This window comes from Sorex araneus, chromosome 7 (genome assembly GCF_027595985.1).
Source record: "Sorex araneus isolate mSorAra2 chromosome 7, mSorAra2.pri, whole genome shotgun sequence".
Lineage (NCBI taxonomy): Eukaryota > Metazoa > Chordata > Mammalia > Eulipotyphla > Soricidae > Sorex > Sorex araneus.
In genome coordinates, this window is record NC_073308.1 from 32,131,743 (window position 1) to 32,156,730 (window position 24,988).

Below are 24,988 nucleotides of genomic sequence, written 5' to 3' on the forward strand. Positions count from 1 at the left end.
AAGATAGGTTTTTTGCTTTGAATTCAATTAGTTCATCCTCCACTAAGTCCTTCAGTTGTGCCCATGCTTAGTAAGTTTTTACCATCTCACAGGTAAGAAAATTATTGGTTATTTTAAGGGAATTTGAATTTTCTTACAGCTGTATTGCCTACTATAAGGGAGTGTCATTTGGATCATTACCAAGCATCCTCCTGGAAGGGAAAATGTTTTCAAAATGCCTGCAACCTTGCTTGAATTAAGGAAGTAAAATGCATTTTCTCCGCGTTTGAACAACTTTCTTGACTTCCTGCAAAGAGGGCCCTTCACTGTATTTTTGGAGAAGTTAGTAAAACCGAATCTGACATCACTACCTTGCAGCTCATGTAGCTAGCCAGTGGTTTGTTCTTAGGGTTACAGAGGAGGAAATTGCTCCCCGAGTGATAAGACAACAGGACGAAGTATGCATTTATTTCTTTTATTTTGGATTCGGTTTCACAGAGAAAAAAAATTTTTTTTCGCCCTGATAACTATTACTTTGCCTTTCAGACGGACGCATGCCGTTTCATAGGAATACGGCTGATCACCAGATATGACCATGTATTTGTGGCTTAAGCTCTTGGCATTCGGTTTTGCCTTTCTGGACACAGTTGAGTTTGCGACTGGTAAGTGCACAGATATTAATCTATTGTTATTTGGTTCCCGGGTGGAGGCACGTTGGTTTGAAGTAGATATCCAAGTAAGCGTCAGTACTCCCAAATGAGGAAACCACTGGAACTTGGTCAAAGCTGTGGTAGCTCAGAGAAACTTGTTATGTGGGATAAAATGCATTCTTTCTGTGCTGAAAGACATGGATTTTTGGGGTGTGGTGGTATACAATTTAAAGGGAAAACAGTTGTCTATCTGGATCTTGGTTTATGAGCCTTTCAAGGAACTGGATAAAGCAACGTTGTTGCTGAACTCCCAAAGTACAGGAACATATCTTTATGTAAGGCTGAAGAATTTTCAATGATAAAATAAACGAATTTGTAAGATTTTAACCAAAAGTGAACATTGCTGAAGTTAGAATCCGTTGTTGCTTGCATGTAAACTTCTCCCTCTTTCAGACCCGTCTCTCACTTCCTCAAATTACTAGTACTACTGAAACTTTCTTGTAGAATATGCAATTATATGAGAGTTTAACAGAATGCATTTGGGTATTTTATAAAACGTTAGCTTTGTGCACGTGTTTAGAATGTATTTCAAATCAAGTTTTTGTTGTGCTTTGAGTTTTAAGGATTTTTTTTTTTTTTGGCTTGGAAAATTCATCTGGGGCCACCGCCCTTCCTGGTTGATCGGTTGAACCTTGAGCTGATAAAATATTTCAGCTCCCGAGAATCATGCAAATGTTGTGTTCTATAAGAAAATATAACCGATTGGACCCGTTCAACTTTGAGATCTTTGTACATGGATGGCTTGTTTAACAGACATTTTCTGAACAATTTCACTTAGCGTTATGAGAACATGTCTGTTGACTATTCAGTGTAGCTAATAGAATTATATTTGATACTACTTCTTGAAATGTAGCCTTTAAAAGCTGTCTTCTTTTAGATTAATGAAAGACCATTGATCTAATATCTTTGTATTAGTTCTAAATGCACTAGAAAGGGGAAAGTTACTTTTTAAAAAATTCTGCCTTCTGAAATTCATTTTGAAATATTTGTTTTGACTACTCACTGCTTCCTTTCCTCTAAATGACAGTATATCAAATGCCTCCAGAACATGCTACCTGTCAGTTTACATTTTGAACAACCAAGTGTGAAATAGTGTTACTTTTTAATTTAAAAGTTGGAGTTGAAAAATTACCATTGTTAAATCATTTGTATTAGCACAAAAATCCTTATCAAATTACCACACTGATTAAGTTAATTATCACAACAAAAATTATACAGAATAATAATTTCAGGAGGATGATAAATGTTATTGCAAATCAGAGTGCAGTTCCATAAGTAAATCATTAAAGAGCTTGTAGGTCCCAGAGCAAACCGTTGCAAAATTTTCAATCCTGTTTAATGTAGCCCTTTTTATCACAAGAAATACATCTAAATTAATAATCAAAGAATAAAAAGTGATCTACAACCTGTTAAATCAGTTTTGCTGAATACTTATACTTTAAGTAAATAGAAATACATAGTTATTTAAGTTTAGCTTTAATATTATTAAATTGGCATTAAATTTAATATTACTGAATTATTTGCTATTATATTAATTAATATTATTAATATTAAGTTTAACTTAGATTGAACACATAAAAGTTCAAATATTTTCTTAAAAGACATTGATATTCTTTTAAGAAATATGCTTACTGACAAAAGATATAGAGATAATCATTTTTTAATCTATAATCTTGCTTACATAGAAAATTCTTTAAAACTGTTTTGTAATTCAACATATAATTTGAATTGTTACTAGTCTTTTAAATTATATGATTTTTCATTAGAAATAAATTGATTAAATTATTTGCTTCATTTTTACCTTAGAACTTTTAGGGTTTATGAGCTATATTATATTTTTAGAGAAACAAATTTGTATTATATAATCAAAAGGCATGAAATAGAATCAAACATAGAGACATTAATGTATAAATATGTGCACAATTCAAATGTTTATATAATCTTTAAAATATAACTAAGGACAAAATCAGCACCAGTCTTCACAAGCGAACAGCAAGGCTGCATTGCATTTTGCACAAAAGTTTATAGTCATTTTGTTTTGTACCTCTTTACTTTGATAAAGTGGAAACCCCAACCATAAAGTTTCTGAATAGCTCTGAAGAAGTAATGATGGGCTTGAGAATTTTAGATTGAGAATGTTCTCTGGCTTTTATGAAGGTGCAACGCCAGGCAAAGCTATTGCCCCAGAGCATAACACTCAAGTGTGTGAGATATTTGGTTTCATGAGTCATAGCAGTTAAGATTCATTTCCTGGATACCCTTCATTTTTTCCACCTACATTATAAAGAAAGATCTCGTGTTAGAATACAGCGCTATAATCCCTATCCTATACCCATCCCCACCCAAGTGAGTGAAAAAGTATTTTTCTAACAAAACCCTTGCCTGTGAAATCTTTTCATTGCTAAAATTTGAAATGCATATTGTTAGAAGTAACATGGACTTTCTCTCTTTCTCTCTCTCTCTCTCTGTCTCTCTCTGTCTCTCTCTCTCTCTCTCTCTCTCTCTCTCTCTCTCTCTCTGTCTTCTTTTGCTCTTCACAACTAAGCACAGGACCAGAGTGGTTAGCTAGAGGTTGGTTTCTTCTCAAACCACTTGATAATGATAATCTATCAGTAGCAACAACTTACTAGTGTAGGAATAGAGTAATTATACACTATTTCTACACTACTCTATGCAAATACACACATTATATCTCTGTGTTATGTATACTAATTATTAGTATGCACACAGATACATAAATGGATATTGATCCATAATGCCTCTATTGGTTCTCCACATTTTGTCTAATTCTTAATTTTGAGGAAAATGGAATTTCAGTTCTTGTGACAGTTTTATCCTTTTTACTTTCAGAGCTCCTTATTCTTTCTTGCTAGCAGGCCATAGCGGTTATTACCTGAGGATTCTCAGTCTTTAACTTTAGACTCATCCCTCTGAAGTGCAGAAATTTGATTTTTATTTCTCATTTAAACATCTAACCTCTGTTTAGTTATATTTTATGTATTTTTAAGAATTGGAAGATAATTACAAATATATATAGAGATATATGACATACATTAACAGATATGTTTCCCAAGTCCTAAATTCTTACTTTTTGATAATTTAAAATAATCCATATCCATTGATACCACCTTACTCAGACCTTTATCACCTCTTACCTGGAGTACTATAATAGTTATTTAATCAACATGAACCATCACTCTTTTTTCACATTATACTTAGAAAATATAAAATAAGAAGGTTCAAATCAATCTGGTGTCTTCTTATTGCCTTTAGAACAAATCCTAAATTTCTAGCCAGACCATCTGAGTTCACCAACAAACTGAACTGGGCTGGAGTTGGATAGGGGCTTTTGTCCTTTGTTTTATGATTGATTAAAATAGAACAAGTAGGAGTCAGTTTCAACATCCTTCCTCAAGACCTCTAAGACTGTAGAAATTGCATTTCCTCTCTGATCTTCTCTTTCATCACTCTTACCACAAAATTATTTCCACCAGGGGCCTGGGAGACAGTACATGGCACTTACCTAGCATGTGGCCAACCCCAGCTTGATTCCTGACACCATGTATGGTTCCCGAAGGATGGGCAGGAGTGGCCCCTGATCACAGTGCCAGAGGCCAACAATAAGTGTTGAGTACTGCTGGGTGTAGTTCAAAAACAAAAGCAACGGGAAAAATCTTTTGGAAGTTTTATATTTTCTACATGTTCTCCTTGTTATTGTCAGTCTTTTTCACTATTTCAAGTTATTGTTGTTGGGGATATTACTAGAATCATTGACCACTGAGGGCGTTTACCTCCAATGCAACTTATACACAAACAGAAATACCTTCTGCCTTTCCAATGATACAGGTTTTTATCAGTCATTGAATAATGGATTTTTTAAAATCAGAAGTACCAAGTAAAAGTGTAGGAAAAAAGGAGGAATAAGGTAAGAAAAATGTCAAAGAGTGCAAAAAATGAGAGAGAGCACATGTTGTAGAGTCATAGAGGAAGACTGGGGGTAGGGGTAGAAGAAGGGAAACTGGGGACATTATGATAGTGGGAAATGTACAATGGTGAAGGGATGGGTGTTGGAACATTGTATGACTGAAGATTAATCATGAACAATTTTATAACTGTGTATCTCATGGTGATTTAATTAAAAAGAAGGAACTAATATGGTATCTATTTCTACATAATATTGAAATAGGCAGAAACTTTAAAAAATGCTTAGAATAATTATAATATTGTGTGAATGTGGCTCCAACCAATATGTACATTAGAGGATATCTAAATATTGCCTAAAATCTTTAATATGTCCAACATATTTTCCTTGTCATTGTTTTACTTCAATTTCTATCAAGAAATTGTCTATAAAGAGTCTGCCTATTGGAAACAGAATGTTCAGGAATTCTGTTTGAGAATCTTTCCAAAAACAAGAAAAAGAAAAGAAAAACAAAAATAGAATATTTCTACTCTATGAACCAGGACAGATGTAAATATGTAGCAAGTCAATGTTTGCAAAATTCAAAGCACCTTCTATGTCTATTCACAGCATTTCCATTGAAAAGATAATATATCTAAAAAGATCAACAGCAAGATCATTAGTCCTTCCATTGCATTTTCACTTATGGCCTAAACTCAAAAGTTTGCCTCTTCCATGTTACTTAGCCATACAGTGTTTAAAGATAAACATTTTATTTTTAGCTAAAATTAAACACAAGTATCTGCATCATAAAAGCTATCTATACATTTTCACTTTTTGCTGTTGTTGTTGTTTTGTTGTTGTGGCTATGCTCAGGCTTACTTCTGGCTGTGTTATGGGGTATCACTCCTGGCTAATATGGGGATCATGTGGAGTGTCAGGGATCAAACATGGGCCAGCTGTACTTGAGACAACCACCCTACTCGCTGGGCTATCACTTTGGCTTCTTAACTTTCTCTCTATATGACATTTGGATGAAATGATAACTACAAGCAATATATTTGATTGCTTGTAGAAAATGATTGTGGTTCAGATGTTAAAAAAGTTACTTCTAATCAAAATCAGAGCAACTGGAGGGATTATTTTATCAAGATTCCAAAACAGTGACCTAATGAAATAGGGCAGAAGTAAAGATCTTGGAATAGTTCAGCATTTCTTGTATGTGTTAAGATATAAAAAACTGGTATAAGGGCTGGAGTGATAGTACAGTGGGTAGGGCGTTTGCCTTGCACGTGGCCGACCCGTGTTCAAATCCCAGCATCCCATATGGTCCCCTGAGCACCCCCAGGGGTGATTCCTGAGTACATGAGCCAGGAGTGACCCCTGTGCATTGCTGGGTGTGACCCAAAAAAAAGCAAAAAAGCAAAAAAAGCTGGTATAGTGAACTCAATATAAATCATTGATAGATGAAAAGGGACCCTCTGCATTGTGTACTACAAAAATGTCCCGGATACTAATGAAAATATATTAGATAAATTTATATAAATATTTACACCTTTAAAAGATGATATCAATCGTAGTAAGAAAGTCTGGTCATTGTATTTTAAGTATCTTATTAAAGTTAAAAATCAGTATTTTGTTTACCAATAAAAATTCAAATTAGAATATGCCATTACACTTTGAACAAGAAATATTTCTGTAATCAAGCTTCATGAATTGTCAGATATAGATTCAAATAGTTTTCCAGATTTGAGACAGAATCCTCACCAATAGAGTGTTGAAATCTTTAATAATCTAAAAGAATAGACTTTTTCACACCAAACACTAAAGATTTCATGTATTTAAAAGTGAAAAAAGTAAAATTCCTTAAAAATGATGAAATGCTCTGCAAAGTTATACATTTTATTTCTGTGATCCTATGTCCAAGCACATCATTCTTTACCACTGAAACAGGATTCCAAACCAATAGATTTACTTTGAGACACTTTGAGTAGCTAGAGTTGAAGGCTAGGTGACAGAGTAATAATCTTGTCTTTTAATTCTTTTAACTTTGAATCTCTTGTTTTAGTTATTCTCAGGTTCCTATGGATTTGCTTCTTAAGTGATTGTAAATCCATTAAAAAAAAAAACACTTTACTACAAAGTCTTACTATTTGGTATTGTAACAGGACTCCCAAATCTCACCTTCTTTCAATCCTTGCTGTATTCATACTTATTCTCATAAGAACAGTAGTTGTAAAAGTATGATATATACCTTGATAGGACACTCCTTCAGTGGCTCCCTCTAGAAGACAGAAAATGTTGATTCCATGGATTTTGGGATCCACCTCATCCAATTTTTAGTTTGGATACCCTAGTATTTATGAGTTTTACTTTTGAACAGTTTTTACAGGTTACAGGTCAAAATAATCATTTTAATCCACATACAAGTCTAAATTTCCCCTTAAGTTTTGCTGTCATTGATCCTTTGTAGAGTTTTAGCCACTGTTAGAGGTTTTATTTGTTCTGCATTTTAATGTACATAAAGTGTCATTTTTTACTTTGTCTAATTTTAGATTATGTGGTATTACCCATGTTCACGTTTATACTGTGGTGATTTTTCTATCAGTGACATTCCTTTATTGAGTTTAAATCTCTTTTAAAGATTGACTTTGAGATTTCAAGAAAGTTGATTATTTCCCATGTACCTAATTAATTTTGAAAATACATAGTACTGCAACATTGGATTGTTATATGTTATATTTTAATGCTCTTTCATTTGTCTCACGCTTATATGCCTTCTCCTACTTCTTTCTAGTTAGTAGAGAAAACAGAAGAACAGGCATCATAAGAAATCATACTTGGGTCAAAATGGAGTATCAAATGATACTATTTTGGCCTCTGTAAATTTAGGAAATTAAAGGTTATCAGCATGGCACATAATGGCCTAATTTAATCCATCTAGATTTCTATAGTTCAAACTATGATATATACCATGTACTCGTTCTAAGTTGCATTTTCCTAATATAATGTTTCCTTCTTTTTAAACTTATGACTGTTTAATGCCATTGTTCTTCACTCCACATTCTCCTTTTAATTGAAACAATTATAAGGACCATTTTAAATGTTTAAAGGCCGCTTATTTGGTGTAGCCCTCTTGTATAACCCCTGTTCTTTCACACCTTTTCCATCTGTGTAATATTCTTCAGCTGCTAAGAACCTGCTTGCGATTTTTTTTTTGCTTGACCTTCTCTCATAGCAGCTAGTGAGTTCATGGATGTTATCACTGTTTACCAGTGAATTTCTTCTGGACTTTGTTTGTTGAATGAATAAATGATGCTCTGTCCTTGCAAATGTACTAAATTACATTTGTACAAATTGTACAGGTACAAATATACCTATACAAAATTCCAACAAAATTCATTTTAATTTTGTCCTCGGGTGATGTTTCTACTTGAGTGAGTCATTCATGATAAAATTTTGTACATGATAGAAAATTTCAGGAAATAAAATAAAGAAGAAAAGTACTTATAGTCCTTGCTATAGGTATGTTTTTCCTTTGTCTTTTCCCCTTTTCTCATTTTTTAAAAATCACAGGCAGTGTGGATAGTTGCAATCTCATTTTTTTTAAAACTAAAACATGATTAGTCTAAGCAATTTGAGAAAGAGAAAGAATAAATTGGTGAATAAAAATATCACAAATGCCCAATACTCATCACCTGAAAATTTTCTGAACATTTAATTTCAGAAATAGGTATTTAGATATATTTACTGATTCTTTAGTTCATTTTATGAACAAATACTTTTGAACAAGTACTTTCCCTGTACCACTCGCTGGGAGCATCATATCCTTTTCTATCCTTGTGAGTTTCATGTTGTGGTGTATTAAACCTTCCAAATTATCCATAAGATTCTTCCAGAAAGCAATAACATTGCTTGACACATATATTGATATTCTTTTAATATTTTCTAATTAAACTTTTAGTCAAAATCTATAATATGTACTATGTAATTAAAAAAATATTGTTTCAAGACTGTCAGGCCTCCATTCTAACTAAATCCTGTCGGTTATCAGTTTTAGAAATTCTGAAGCTTCCATTGAATTGTATAGATAATTATTAGATGCATAATAAATAACTGGTAAGATGCAAAGAGGAATACAGCAAAAAGTCTCAATCCTTTTAGGCTTAATGGATTTGTGATTTAAAAATGATAAAAGAAAACTGAAGAGAAATGTTAAAATAGTCACACCTACACAACACACAAAATTCTTAGCTTTGGAATAATATTTCAGAGCAACTTTTCCAGATCACTATCTAATTATCTAATGAGAAATGAGCACTGTGGGTGAGGTATGAGCTACCACGCTCATATCATATCATCCTGTTTATGTGACTTAAGTTATGTTCTTTTCTCCACTGGGTTATTCAGCCTTCTTAATAGTCAGATTAATGGCCAGGTAATTAAGGGTTGAGTTATATTATGATGGGCAAATCGCAAACAGGATGAATGCAGTTAGTAGTTTCTCCAAGGATGTTTGCTTCAAACTTAGCTAAACCATTAAGCATTGAGCCATATCTTTAGTGAGATCAAAGTCAGATAAAATGATGTGCCTCTTATAGAATGCAAAAACACCTTTGATTGATTTGTCTTTACTGTGAATGCTGATGCCACATTCTTGAAAAAGAGGTTAACCAAGTACTGGGCTGAATTAGTCTTGAGGTGAGTGATTGGATGGAAAGAAAGGACTTTCCCCCACCTAATTTGTTTTTTGATATTACCTAAAGTGAAAGGTACTAAATAATTTACCAAAGTATCTAGATTTTATTGTTTCTGAAGTGTAAGGGAAGTAACTTGACCTTTGCTAAACACTTTGAAGATGGAAAACACATGAGGTTCTCATCTTATTCCAGGAAGTGCAGATACCAGATAATCCGTTCAAGTCATCCAAGAGCTATAATAAATGAATCAGGTAGAACTTCCTTACAGCTTTCTACTCCAAGGTCAAGTTGGATATAACTTAAGGGAAAGTAAAAAAAATGTTGTTCATTGTTTAGTTATTCTTCCTCAACTTCTTTAGACTTAGGTATCTGAATCCATTTTGGTTTTTAAAATAAGATTTGAAGTTACACCTAAGTCTTTCAACTTTTCCTTTCAAAGGGGATTTTCTACACAATCATCAATGTTTCAGATATAATCAAGATGTATAATAACTAAGAAAAGTTAACAGCAGATATATTGGTTCAGAATTCTGCCAATGAGAAGGAAAGGATGATAAAAGGGAAGTTGATAAGCTAAAGAAAAGGGTCGGGGAAAGTAATTGAAATAATTAATGCTATAAATGTTGAATCCTGGCAAACTTTACAAGGAAGCCAGTCTTTGAAACCTTGCCCGGTCCTCATTGTGAGCATGCAATTATGAAACATTAAGGAAATCACCTTTCAAGACCTTCACTTCCTTTTCTGTAAAGTAGGGTAATAGTTGTGGCTATTAAATGAGATGATTTACTCATTAATTGAAGAGTTTCTCTTACAGTTCCTACTATTTGCAGAGATTCTTCCAGGTAATGATAGTGGTAAATAAAACAGAAAACATAGTGCATTCTTGAAGTTTACATCTTAGCAAGGCTAGTATACACAACACAGTTAAGTAACTGAGAACATTTCAGATACTGATAAAAACATTTAAAAATAAAATTCTGACATCCTAAAACACACCAGTTTGGGAGTTGGATGTCCCTATGAAAAAGTGTCACGAAGCTACCTGTTTAGTGACCCAGAAGAGGAACTGGGGTGATGATGGTCATTTAGATGAAGGAAAAAAATAAAGTTGGACTTAAAACCAGAAAGGAGGCCAGATGCTTCCACAATGGAAACAAGCTGAGAGGCATTATTGTTTACATATTCTGCATTGACTTTTAGACTTAGGTTTCCAAATATCATTTGGCTTTTATCATTGCTTTTTGTTTGTTTATGTGTTGTTTTCGGGTCATACCACCAGTGCTCAGGGGTTGTTCTGGGCTCTGCACTCAGAAAGTACTCCTGACAGTACTTGGGGGATCATTTGGAATGCTGAGGATCGAACCTGGGTTGGCTGTATGCAAGACCAGCACCCTACCCACTGTGCTATTGCTCCGGTCTCATCTTTTGGTTTTTAAAATAAGATTTAAACTTACCACTCCTGAGCAACTTTCAGTCTTTCAACCTTTTATTTATAATTACATATATATATATATATATATATATATATATAATACGTATCACTGTCATCCCGTTGTTCATTGATTTACTCCAGAGGTGCCAGTCTCCATTCGTCCCAACCCTGAGATTTTGCAGCCTCTCCTCCTTACTCATTTTTCCCAAAAATTTGAGTCTCTTTTATATATTATATATATTATATGTGTAATTATATATTATATATGTATATATATATATTGGAGAGATAAGCAAGCAGAGGGGGTAGATATAGTGGAGTTTTATTGGCAATGGGAAAGATTTGGATTTGCTCCTTAACGTAATGGAAAGTATAATTAAAAATTACAAATCAGAGGAAGGCCCAGTTTTCTTTCCACATGTATCTACTCCTCTGGCCTCTGAGAAGAGAGTATGTCAGAATTCTGTCAAATTCTGGAAATGAATTAGGAGCCAGTTGAGCTGGTGAAAGGAAGAAGGGTGGTGATGTGGACTCAGTACTGGCAGAATAGTCAAGAAGAAATAAAACACATTGTCCAAAATCAAGAGAAGTTGCTATGTGCTGTGTATAGCTGGCAGGGTGCTTCATGTGCACATGACTGATTCAGTTTCAATCCCTGGCACCGTATATAGTCCCCTGAGCACTGCCAGAAGTAATTCTAACATGCAGAGCGAGGAGTATTCCCTGAGAATTGCCAGAAATGGTCCAAAAAGCAAATGAACTGAAAATTATTTGAATAGCAAGTGTGGGGAATGTATTAGGTCTTGAGTAGAGTAATAAATTTGGGAGTCAGTTTGTACTGATAGAATTTAAAGCCAAAGGACTGAATTGATAGAGTTCAAGAAAGTTTAGATGGAGAAGGACAGAAGCCATAGTTCTGAATAATGCAGCACTTTGCATTTGGAAGAATAAAGAGAAAGGATTAGGTCTAAAATGAGATAACCTAACCAGTGTAAACCAGAAGAAAATAATTTTTCTTTGGATACTGAACACAAAGACTTGATTATATAAGAATTAGCATGCTTGCTAGTGTATAATGGGAATCCAAATTCGTGTTTTCTCTTCAATTGTTGGTAGAATAGGTGATGAGCATCTTTTATAACTTTAATATCATCACAAAGATAAGAAAGAATTTTAACAATATTGGAAAGAATTAGGTAACTTCAGCATACATATATATTCTTGGCTAGTTTATTTTAAAATGGTATAAATTAAAATTTATTTTAATAAAAGCTATCAAGTTCCTTGAGAGATCAATAAGCTACAAACTTAATTAGAAATGTCCTATTAAGGTAATGATCTGTTGAGTCCTTTGCAGTGTATATTTTGTTTTGAAACATGTTGGTATAAACATTTTAAGACATCAGAGAAGACAATAGTTGGCCTAGTTGGGAGGTGTGATGAGAGTAAATTGATTACTTACATAGTTTATTTCAAATAAAAGTTTTGATATTTTAGTTCTTTGAGATTGGAAAAACTGGTCATCACTTAGGACTTAATAACTAGTCAGCATACACCAGGAGAAACATGTCCTTCAATAAATGTGCTTATGGGAATTTAATTTTAGACTGTTTTTAGAATAACCTTTTATTAGTGAAAACTGGGTGCTAATCAGAAAAACAGCTCAGTTGAAAAGGTATCAGATACCAGTTTTAAGATTTTATTAAAAGTGATGTTATTTAACTTGAAGTACACAATTCATCTCTGTATCACTGTTGTCCTGTTCATCGATTTGCTCAAGCGGGCATCAATAACGTCTCCATTTGTCCCTGTAACATTTAGGGTCAGGGGAATGAGGCCCATTATTGTTACTGTTTTTGACATACTGAATACATCATGGGTAGCTTGCCAGGCTCTGCTGTGTGAGATTCTGCATCGCTCTCTTCCGGAAACTTTGTCTTATAGTCTCTGGATCTTGGTCTCTGATGAGATTACGTGGTGCTGGGGGCAGTTTGTGGGAGTGGATGCCAAGCTACTGGAAGACTAGGGATCTAGGTGGAGAGGCCCAGTCCCAATTCGAGCAGGCTTGGGGATCTTAACTACTGGTCCTGCATACCTTGGTTCCTCTGACAGTTCCTTCATGAGTGAGGCTCGTCTGAGCATGTGGAGAGTAGCCTTGGGCATGGCTGTGGCTGCGTTCTGGAGGTTTTTGGCTGCCATGGCTCTGCTTGAGGTGGGAAGGGAGACTCAGCCCACCCCCCTCCAAGGGGTTCCAGTGAAGACAGCCTGGCATGGGGACAGGAGATTCTGCCACACAATTAATATGAACATTAATATATATATATATATATATATATATATTTGTACTTAGCATCGGCAAATTTTTCAATTGACATTTTCTGATATTTATCATAAAATATGCTGGTTACCATATCCTTAAGGGAATAGCTAAACTTAATGTTCCTTTCTCTAATTGTGAGTACAGAGTGGAGAAAGAAGGTGGAGTTTTTTGCATGGTACCTGCCAAGCTGCTTCCCATAGTTTCTTTAACCTTGGATTCTTTCCACTTTTTGTTTCTCATTTTTCAGAAAACCTTGCTCCCCAGTCTTTAGCTAGGAAACAAGAATTATTCAATCCAGGAAATAAATAATACAGTTACTACTGATAACTTATTTTTGTATAAGAGCATCTTGTATTAAACAGACATGTAAGATGAGTTGGTAGCTTACTGGGATATGAATAAAGAAATCATACTGAAAAAGACTCAGCATAGAAGAAAGCTTGAGTAGATTTGGGTAATTTTGGTAAAGTTGTAAATCAGTAGTTTAGACACATCTGCCTCAAAGGGCAAGGGTGAGAAAGAAAAAGAAAGAGGGGAGGAAAGTGCACAGGTGAGAGAGAGGGAAAGAAAGATGTGGCCTGAGGGAAGGAGAGAACAAGGGGATGTGGGTGGGTTAACTTATTGCAATCAGTATCTTCATGTGTGAAGAGTTGACCACGCAGTAGTTAGCATCAGTGAGTCAGAATGCAAAGTTTTTTTGTAGTACATAAAAATCTAGTTGTATGTAAAAAGGAGTGAGATAAACCTAGGTATACTCTGTTTTCAGATAGATGTGTTATCTCAAATATACAAGCAAGGGTCCCTTTTTTTAAACATTGTTTGAGGATTAAAGAAGGAGAGAAGCAAATCATTCTCCACCTAATGTATAAAAAGATCGACACTATTGATATGAAAAGAGCAGCTATAGCTCCCTGTTACAAGACAACTTTAGGATAAATGGAACCCACAAGTCTATCATGGGCTCAGGAAATAGAGGTGTTCACAAGAGAAAGATTAAAGATATTTTCAGAATGACCTGCAGCAGAAAATCACCAAAGTCTTTGAAATGAAAGATTATCCCTTTTCTAAGAACAGAAGGTGGTACAGCACTGAGGGCAGTGCGAAGTCATGGATAAAAGAACCGTTAAGAACGGCGAGTAGGAGATCAAGGGCAAGGAGAAGCAAAAATTCTGGAAGTGGAACAAGTCAGGTGAAGGAGTATACTTCAAAGGCAGGGAAATAAGAATAATAAAAATGCCTTTAGTTGTCAAATATAACATTTGTGCCAGTTTTGCCACATTCTACTTTTCAGTTACATTGCAAAACCAAAGATAGTTCCTACTAACATTAATTTAACTATATATATATATATTTCCTCATCTACTTTAGTCAACTTTTAAAAAGAAAAAGTGCATATGAATAAAGAATTACCGACTATTCTTGTTAGGCTCTATATGAAATGTATATCAAGATAAATATTAATATACACAAGTGCATATACATATTAAGTATTAAATAGTTGTAGAAAATGGATATGAGAGCACTTTAGAAAATGCAATGAGACAAGATAAGGTAAGGGATTGTTATATTAGCTAAGCATTTGTCAAAAGAGTTCATAAGTTTTATGATTACTATTATAACTAGTTTCTATTTTGTTTTTCAATGTGTGCTGGAATAAATATTGAAATATCACATTAAAAACAAGAAGTGGTTGGTACATTAATCTATAAAATATAAAATATTTGATACAGATTCTTGAAACAAAATATAGGAATAGGGGATATTCAATCATTGTCAATGTGAAGTCCTATAATTATTCTACAAATGTCTGCAACTGCTAAATAGATATACATAGATTAAGAAAAAAATCAGTGCGATTAAAAATCATGATTTGTGAAATTTCTGTCCTGTTTTATGTTTTATCTGCTTGTGAAAAAAACTCATCATGGTAAATACCAAGTATCATTATTATTTAGTAAAAAGTAACCTTTATATTTTCAAAACATTTATATAATTATGTTTCTTAAAGAAATGAGCTTTTGTTTTAATTCATTAAATATCCCACTTCATTTTTAATATGAAATATTACTACAATTTTAAAAGGCACATATAAAGCACAAATCAGTAATCCAATTTGGCTTTCCTTGACTATGAAGTTTCTCAGAAGAAACACTCATAAGAATATCAAATACTGCAACTTGCCCTTTTCTCTTCACTTCCATTTTATGGGCTGAACATCTGGATTTGATGGGCAAGAAAACATTTCCTTCCCCTGACTTTCCAATACTCCCCCTGACAGATACATATGCTTCATGTTTGTTAATAAAATTGACATGATTTTAATATCTACTGTGTTAACACACAATGAATTATGGAATTTTTAATGACTTTTTGAATTAAGTACATTTAAAATTCCATATAAAGACAATATTAGGAGCCACTCAAAAAAAAATAGTAGGGACACAGATGTTTTTCCTTTATAGTGTTAATTGATTTAAGAGCCATCAAATGTTGTTAAAGGATCCAGAGGTTAACAATAATGATGGCACATGGGTCAGATTAAAATTCCTCCGTGAAAAATAATAGTAAAGTGAAATGATTGCTCATTTTTCTGCATCAAATTTAGCTAGTGGAATGAAACAATAATCTAAGATCTAAATTTTTATTTCTTGTTTCATAATAAAAGGGAACTTAAAATATGGATTTAGGGGTTACACGGTATGCACAAAATCTGCACGTAGTTTTCAGTCTTAGTTTTGGTTTTGGTGAAGAAATGGCAGCTAAAAATTTTCTCTTTTATGCTATTGTTCTATTTAGCACTTGTAGCAATTAACCCCCTATATTCATCAGTCTGCAAAGCATAGCACAAAATATGCAACTTTGATCCCTCTCTTCTGCTAAATGAAAATTTTGAAATGACATAAAAATCTAAGTACCAATTTTTTTATGTTAAAAATTCTTAGGGATTCATTTCAAATCAATAAGTTGTTTGTGAAATTTCTACTTTAGAAAGTCAATGAATAAGTTACATCTGTCCTAATTCAGTGAATTCACTAACAAGTCCTTGTGTTTTACATTTCTGATTTTATTCTGATTTATAGTTTTTAAACATGTTTATGTAGTCAAAATAAATTAACTTTTACACAGGCTATAAAATAACCAGGAAATCACTTCTGGCTAAAATAATAGAAATTGAGGATGCTTTTTTATTTCATGTCATATTAGTTTTGGCTAACATTTGAATTTTTTTATTCTTCATTGTCAAGTGTTGTTCAAGACAACAGATTTTTGCTTTTATTTTACTTCATTTTTTTTAATTAAAAACACTAGTTATTGCATTTATTTGATTGGGATTCCTATGGAAGGTGTAAATTACAGAGTACTAGGCATAATTATTTATACTGTAGTACTGTCCCGTTGCTCATCAATTTGCTCAAACGGGCACCAGTAACGTCTCCATTGTGAGACTTGTTGTTACTGTTTTTGGTATACATCACGGGTAGCTTGCCAGGTGCTGCCATGCGGGCAGGATACTCTCGGTAGCTTGCCAGGCTCTGCGAGAGGGATGGAGAAATCGAACCCGGGTTGGCTCCATGCAAGGCAAGTGCCCTACCCAGTGTGCTATCACTCCACTATATGATTTGAGAGAAAACAGATGATGAAAAAAATCTACTTCAATTTGTTTCAATTTTTTTTCAAATAGGAAATTATTAACTAAAATTTTTAATGTTCTATTTACACCAAAAAATGAAGGACCTCAGACCACAAGTACTATTCCCATAAATATTAAATTAAACATTCAGGGTCAAGTGTCCATCAAAATTCTTTTTTTTTTTTTTGCTTTTTGGGTCACACCCGGCGATGCACAGGGGTCACTCCTGGCTCATGTACTCAGGAATCACCCCTGGCGGTACTCAGGGGACCATATGGGATGCTGGGAATCGAACCCGGGTCGGCCGCGTGCAAGGCAAACGCCCTACCCGCTGTGCTATTGCTCCAGCCCCCCATCAAAACTCTTAAGCCGATTCCTCTTCCCTAGACATTGAAAAAATACCTTGACTTCTTTAATCCTAAATTTATTCATTTTGGGTGGTAGGGACCACATGCAGGGGTGTGTAGGGGCCACACCTGGCTCTGTGCTCTGGGACCATGCTTAGAGGTACCTTAGGGACCATATGTGGTGCTGAGATTTGAATCAGGGATGTGGCCTTAACCACACGGTAGGCAAATGTCTTAACCTTTGTATTATCTCTCTGACCCGATCTCTGTTCATTTTCCAGTGGAATGTTTTCTATAGTTCAGTTCCCCATATTTGGCTGATTGACATATGGGAATAAGTAATTGGATTCTCCCATGCATTGTAGATAATAGTTTCCCAGTCCTTTACAAACTAGATGTAGCATGTAGTATGTCTTCCTGCTCTGCCCAACTCAAACAAAATGTCTCCTGATTTAATTGAAATCATTTCTTTATAACTCACCCAGCAGAAATACTGTGAAATTATAAACCATCCTGTTAACTCTTGGGTGCCTCATTAGAAACCATTCACTAAGTACTGTTCACTATGAAGTCGGTTGGATACTCTTTATATGGCTCTTAGGGATCTCATATAATTTAAAAAATACTTTTAAAAAGCTTAGCATTTTATTTTTTATTTTTTTTTTTTTTGCTTTTTGGGTCACACCCAGCAATGCACAGGGGTTACTCCTGGTTCTACACTCAGGAATTACCCCTGGCGGTGCTCAGGGGACCATATGGGATGCTGGGATTCGAACCTGGGTCAGCCTGGGTTGGCCGCGTGCAAGGCAAGCGCCCTACCCGCTGTGCTATTGCTCCAGCCCCAAAAAGCTTAGCATTTTAGATGAGAATTTACATTACCCATCAGTTTATGATTAGAGAAGTTTAAGAGAGCTTAAGAAAACAACAAAAATTTATCTACTGTGACATAAACTTTTTCTTGAAAGAATTGCCTACCATTTTGTAGATTAATAGGCGATGTAAATCCACTTCAAGGCAATAAGTATTCCCTATAACATCTTCCTAAAACCATTTCAACTGTGTAGAAAATTTGCTAGAGCATTCAAAGGTCATAGATATATCTGCCTTCCCTTCATCCCCACTCCTCCTCCCTCCCTTCTTGCCCTCCCTTTCTTCCTCCCTCCCTTCCTCCCTCCCTCCCTCCCTTCTCCCTCCCTACTTCCATCCCTCCCTCCCTCCCTTCCTTCCTTCCTTCCTTCCTTCCTTCCTTCCTTCCTTCCTTCCTTCCTTCCTTCCTTCCTTCCTTCCTTCCTTCCTTCCTTCCTTCCTTCCTTCCTTCCTTCCTTCCTTCCTTCCTTCCTTCCTTCTTATAATCTCACTTTTTCTCTTTCTTCCTTCCACTCAGGGATCACTCCTGACAGGGCCTGGAATCAGCGCATGCGTAGTACAGACCTACCCACTGTACCATTGCTTTGGGTCAAGGCAATAGGGGTTCCTTGTGTAGTATAGGTGTTCTCTGTACCACACAGGCCAACAGAGGGTGAGGCCTAACATAAAGATGGGATACAACAGGCATGACAGAGAGGTGCCAGAAACTTTGGTCTGTCCATTGACGGCAGACCGGAGAGCTAATGGGATCAACTCAACTACACACCACAGAGTTACTCTGTCATGCATTGCTACAAGTTCTCTGAGGAAGTTTAAGCACTGGTGGTTTTTATAAGAAATGCTTGTCATCCAGGTTGGGGGCAGGGCGAAGCACTAGGAAAATTCAATTGCTATAAAGTGGGAGCCCAGAGTCCAAATAGGTTGGTATATTCTGCCAGATGGAGATAAAAACTAAAGCAGTCACATCCTGTGACTAGAAATTAACTGCTCAAGTCCATAAGCAACTCTCATGGTGTAATACGAAAGAGCTCTAGATAAGGAAATGAAGTGAGAGGGGAGAAAAAGATCCGTATAAAATAAAAACCCTATTTATTTTGTACCCTTTTGTATAGATGTGCAATAATATCTAGAATAAATACCTTAATTTATCTTCTGCCAGTAATGCAAAGTTTGGACTGATCCAAACATTTGGTTAATAGAGCAGAGAGAAGAACTGGGTTAGTAAATAATATTTTAGAAACGTTTGCTTTTTTTACCTTAGTTGATAAAAGGGATAATGGAGAAAAGAACTTTGAAAGCTACTGTATACTGCCACCTGATTACTCATGCTTAAATGTTTTTTTATGAAAGAAATCCAACTTTTATGAGCTAGGAATTCCTGTTTTTATTAGAGTCAAACAATGGAGGTTTTCTTTTCTCCAAAGCTAAGACAAAGAATGTCAAGATAAAGCACTTTTGAATTTAAATTAAATATGTTTTAAGTAGTCACCTAAAATCTCAAACATACTGAAGAAAGTACATTTGTTTTTTGTGTAGAAAAATCAATAATCATTTTAAAACATAAATGGTCCATTTATTTTTACATCTTTATATTTCTGGGTTCTCACTGTCTCCTGAAGCAGATGTTGTAAAAACACTGTGGGGAATCTTTTGCTCTGTCTAATCTTATTCTTTTAATCTCCACCCAAATGGAAATACCAGAAGCCTGACTGGAAACTCTCATCCTTGCTATATGTCTTGAAGTCACGCATCTCTGCAGCAGTTTTCAGATACCTTCTTACACCTGTCCCCCTGCTTCTAATCTTTTATCAACCCTGTCCCCTGCTTTGTGAATTCCCTTCTGAACTGGCGGCATGGGGGATCTCAAGCAGTTTTCCGGAGGCCTGGAGGCCATTTTTAGTGACACTCAGCCAGTTTGTCTTGATAGTCCAAGCTAGGGCCCAATGACTCTGATCAAGCTCTGTAGTTCCAAGAACTACCATGGCCACCTTCATGGTGTTTGAGGGCTTCCAGTATTACACTGAGCAGTGAGCATTATTCTTAACAGGGTTGGGGTTCAAACAGGGGTGATACTGCACTTCAAAGAGGGGTCTCGTGCATATGCCTCTCACCCTGTGTTATCTCCCCGTCTCCCTTCTCCCAACCATCAATTCTTCTCAAATTCTAGATACCAGAACCTTACATGATACCCCACAGAAATGGGTGTTGGCAGCATTTCTTCTGGAACAGAAATAATCTAACTATGTGTAGACACTAAGTGAATAAGATGCTGACTGGAACCCACTCTGATTAGTGGCAGGGCTCACAGTCACTCACAGGCCCAGGGGGCATCGCTCTCATCCTTGTGGTACCTCAATGCTTATTTGTATGTACTTTTTAGTTCTCTGTGTGATGATATTGAAGTCTCTGTAATAGAGGGATGTTTCCAAGTTTGCTTTTGTATGTTCAGTAAATGTTATCTATAGACATAATAATTGTTGAATGAATGAAATAAAGGGAGGATTGGTACAGCGGGTGTAGCACGTGCAGCCAACCCCAGTTCAATGTCAAGCCCCACAGAGAGTCCCCCAAGCACTGCTAGGTGTGACCTAAAAGTAGAAATTAATAAAATAGTGAAATGAGGGCTGATGTCTGGCTCAGAGGCAAAGCCTCAATCTTTCATGTATGAGGCCTTCAGTTTCATTTCTAGGACCACATGTTCTCGCTTGTCCAGAACCATCAGGAGTGACCCCTGCATAGTACTCTTCTGTATCAAAAGTGACAAGCAAAAACAACAACAGGTTAAATGAAGGAACTTTTAGAACTCTTTGAGATAACTTTGTACCTGAGAATAGTTTACGTGGTTTTATATTGCAAGACTGATGGCTGATATTTTTCCAGGAAAATAAAAATAGCAAATTACTTGAGGGTGGAGCTATAGCACAGTGGGTAGGGTGTTTGCCTTGCACTAGGCTGACTCAGATTTAATGCCTCTGCTCCTCTCGGAGAGCTTGGCAAGCTACCAAGAGTATCTCACCTGCACGGCAGAACCTGGCAAGCTAACCATGGTGTATTCAATGTACCCAAAACAGTAACAATAAGTCTCACAATGAAGACGTTACTGGTTCCGGTTCAAGCAAATTGATGAGCAACGGGATGACAGTGACTGAGTTTAAGCACTATTTCACTATGTCTATGCAATATTTTATTATAAGGAGCCCTGGATAAGTCAAGTCTATGTGCACTGTAAAAATACCTGTACTCATGAAAAAGTCAAATCACAGTATTAAATGCTTCAATTCCTGAGTAAGAGGAGAGAATGACATGGTTAGCAGAGAATGTTTACCACAAATTTAAAATCTACGTTATAGAAAAGAGTTTTCTGAAAATTCACAGTGGGACATTTTATTTGACACTTTATGAAAGTAACAAGTTCTTCATTCTTTCCTGTCTCAGTCACCCTCAAAATAGGTGGTTTGCACTTTGATATTTGTGACATAGGAATGCTAAGGGCAAGCTACTGCATACACATGTACACACGCACCGGTACATACCCCCCACCCCCACAAACACCCTCCTTCACATACAGCAATACTCAATAAAATCACTCTTCTATTCTTGTACAAATGTCTTGAAAAAATATAATTCAGGTTTCTTGTAAAGATTTTAGAGAAACTTGCATGATTTTTCTACTTCTTTTTCATAATAAATAAAAAATAAATTCAGTTCTCATCCATTTTGGAATAAAAGTCTTTAGAAAAAAAAGAATTTTAAAACTTTCAACCACGAAAGAATGCAAAACTAAATAGATGACAGTGTATTACTATAGAAATATGCAATTAATATCTATACAGGAACACATCATTCTGATGTAGTAGTAAATTAGGACATTTTAATTCCAGAGAAGGATTTTCAAAATAATAATATCTAAATGATCAACTTAAAATTTATTTAAATAGGCACGTTTTAGAAAGATGTGATGGGGCTGGAGTGATAGCACAGTGGGTAGGGCGTTTGCCTTGCACGTGGCCGACCCGGGTTCAAATCCCAGCATCCCATATGGTCCCCTGAGCACCGCCAGGAGTAATTCCTGAGTGCAGAGCCAGGTGTAACCCCTGTGCATCACCAGGTGTGACCAAAAACCAAAAAAAAAAAGATGTGATAATATTTTCATATGGTTAGGAGCCTAGAGTTTGGTTAACAGTCATCAATGCAGACATGTGGACCCATATGAAACATAGACCCGCCGTAGTGCCCAGAGTTCTGAGTCTAGAAACAGCCCACTTCTTTGCATTTCAGATCCTGCCTGTATTCCTGCTTTTTACCACAAAAGAGCTTCTTAATCCTCATAAAGTTTTAAAAAATAAGTGTTGAGTAATGAATGTGTTTCTCTATGACAGGGACCAATGAGAAGCTATTTGTGGTCCGCCTCACATGGGATTTTATTTGTGGCAAAGCCCCCTCTCCAGCCTGCGGTGATGCTCCACCACAGGGTAGACCAGTTGGAGGAATTAGATGATGACCATTTGATGATCAAAGTCTGGTCTTGAAGAATATTTGGCCTATTATTTTCTCTTAAACTAGTTAATTTTTTTCTGTCAAGAAACATTTTAGCAGTTGTTCTTTTGAACAACTATAGATCATGCTATAGAAATTATTGGCTGTAGATTTATGATGAATTTTTAAAATTAAATTTAGGTTTCAGTCATATAATGTTTCAATACCTGTCCTTTCACCAGTGTATGTGTTCCATCACTAATATCCTCAGTTTCCCTCCTGCCACCCCTACCTCTATGGCAGGCACTTCTCTCTCTCTCTCTCTCTCTCTCTCTCTCTCTCTCTCTCTCTCTTCTGCTCTCCCTCTCCCTTCCTCCCTCCCTCCCTCTCTCTCTCTCTCTCTCTCTCTCCCCCTCCCTCCCTCTCTCTCTCTCTCTCTCCCACCCCCCTCCTGATCCATTTTTTAAGACAGAGACCAAGTCCTGGGATTTCTGTGTCAAAAACTCAGAGTGTTGAAAGTCTCTTCATGCATAATAATAGATGGCTTTTAAGAAAAGTTGTATTTTCTAGGCCCTACCTGGATTAGGATGACAGTTTTCTCATATAATTTTGAGATATAAAAGAAATGAATTTCATTATTTAAAACTATATTATTTTTCTATGTAAGCCTGGGTGTTAAGGCTTCTATCTTGAGTTTAATTTGAATTTTTTTTGTGGTTTTATATGGTCATTGTCATTTACCCTCTGTTGATTTTGTCCATACAATGAAGATGAAACACTACATTCATCTTTCATGCAGTTATACTTTGATCTTGGTATGAATTTAAGTGGAAAGGGAATATTAGGAACTGAAGCAAATGACAGAACCAGGACAGTGAGGAGGCTGCCAACTGTGACATGGTCTAGTTGTGCGACTATCAGTTTTCCTCATAAAATTAATAACTTATGATTTCTGTATACATTTGAGGAGGACTCACAAGGGAGGCCTACATGGAGGCCAATCTCCATCTTCCTGAGAGGCTTGTCTTAGAGCAATCAAGCTGGCTTTGAGCCTCATTCTCGCCTTCATCACCAGCAATGTGGTTCACATCACAGTGAATATAAAAGTTCTTTAACTTTTGTTCACCACAAGACTTCCACCCATAACCAGATGCTTATATGCCTTATGGGACTAATATTCTCAGGACACTCCCCTCTCAATCCCTTTCACAAGAGGATTATGCAACAAACAATTTCAGGTGAAAGAAATCTTAGGGCCACTAAGGTCAATACATTTCCCTCTTACCACAGCCCCTCACTGTTTGAATATTTTCTAAAGGATTCTTTTTAAAAAGAAAAAACTAGTTTAGTGGTAAACCACTCAGATTATTTGAAATTTGTGGTTTCAAAGTTTCCTACACCATAACTGAAACTAGTGGTTCTTAAACATTTTCATCTCAGGACCCCTCCTTAAGCAAATTCCATTCTATATTTTATTAAGCTTTTATTATTTTACTCTCATAAAACATTCATAATAGGGGGCTGGAGCGATAGCACAGCGGGTAGGGCGTTTGCCTCGCACGCGGCCAACCCGGGTTCGATTCCCAGCATCCCATATGGTCCCCTGAGCACCGCCAGGGGTAATTCCTGAGTGCAGAGCCAGGATTAACCCCTGTGCATTGCCAGATGTGACCCAAAAAGCAAAACAAACAAACAAACAAACAAAAAACACATTCATAATATGATGCAGTATATTGTTATCACCCTTTGAAAGGTAAAAGAATGTGAGGTGCAACAAATAAGGTTACTCGTTTGTGGTTTCAGTCATAGCTAATGGGAGTTAGAACCAATACCTTATTAAAAGATTTTTTTTGTTTATTTTTGTTTTGGGGCTACACCTAGCAATGCTCAGGACTTTTACAGGATCTCTGGAGGTCCTATGGGGATGGTATGGGGTGCCGGGACTGAATCTGGCACCTGCAGTGTGCAAGACAAGTGTCCTACCCAATGTACAGTCTCTCCAAACCCTAGAGGTAAAACTTTATCTGAAACAATTCAACGTCAGGGCCAGAGCAAGCTGATAAATAGTCTCTTAAAGTTATGTTTAGATAAATACATAAGCCTACATAAATATGGGTGTGAATATTAGTATATTTTAAACTAGAAATTCATAAGTAGGAGTAATTTGTTTGGTGCCAATAAAAGGACTGGGCAAGGATGAAAAGAGAAAAAGTGAAAGAGAAGAAATGAAATGGTAACTAAAAGGGGGAAATATTTAACCAATCGTTCATTCCTTATTCTTCTTTTCAGCTTTAAATCAACCTTCCCACATGCTGAGCAGTTTTACTCTATCCCTGTTCAGAACAGCCTCCTGATATCTTTAGCTATTTGACAATAATCCTTCTGTTCTCTGAACATACCTCTGTACCTGATGCTTCATAAAATAATGAAAATATTGGTTTCTCCTTGAACTGTGAGGATTTCCTCTCCAGCTCCCCCCTTTTTTGGACTAGATATTCCTTTTATAAAGGGGCTATAATTGTACCTAATGTTCAATGCACAAATATTGGGGGAAGGCAGCTGGAATAGAGAAGGGATCACTAAGAAAATGATGGTTGGAGGAATCGGTTGGGATGGGAGTTGTGT

At 35.9% G+C, this 24,988-nt stretch overlaps 1 protein-coding gene across 1 annotated transcript in view; it reads left to right on the top strand.

The window, feature by feature from the left end:
- Window positions 1-365: 365 nt before the first annotated feature.
- The window catches only part of PTPRC (protein tyrosine phosphatase receptor type C), a 134,452-nt gene continuing 109,829 nt past the window's right edge, over window positions 366-24,988 (top strand). Inside the window, exons 1-2 of the mRNA XM_055144696.1 lie at window positions 366-437; window positions 526-641. Of these exons, the coding sequence (XP_055000671.1) occupies window positions 569-641 (73 nt within the window). The 5' untranslated portion in view covers window positions 366-437; window positions 526-568. The remainder of the gene's footprint in view (window positions 438-525; window positions 642-24,988) is intronic.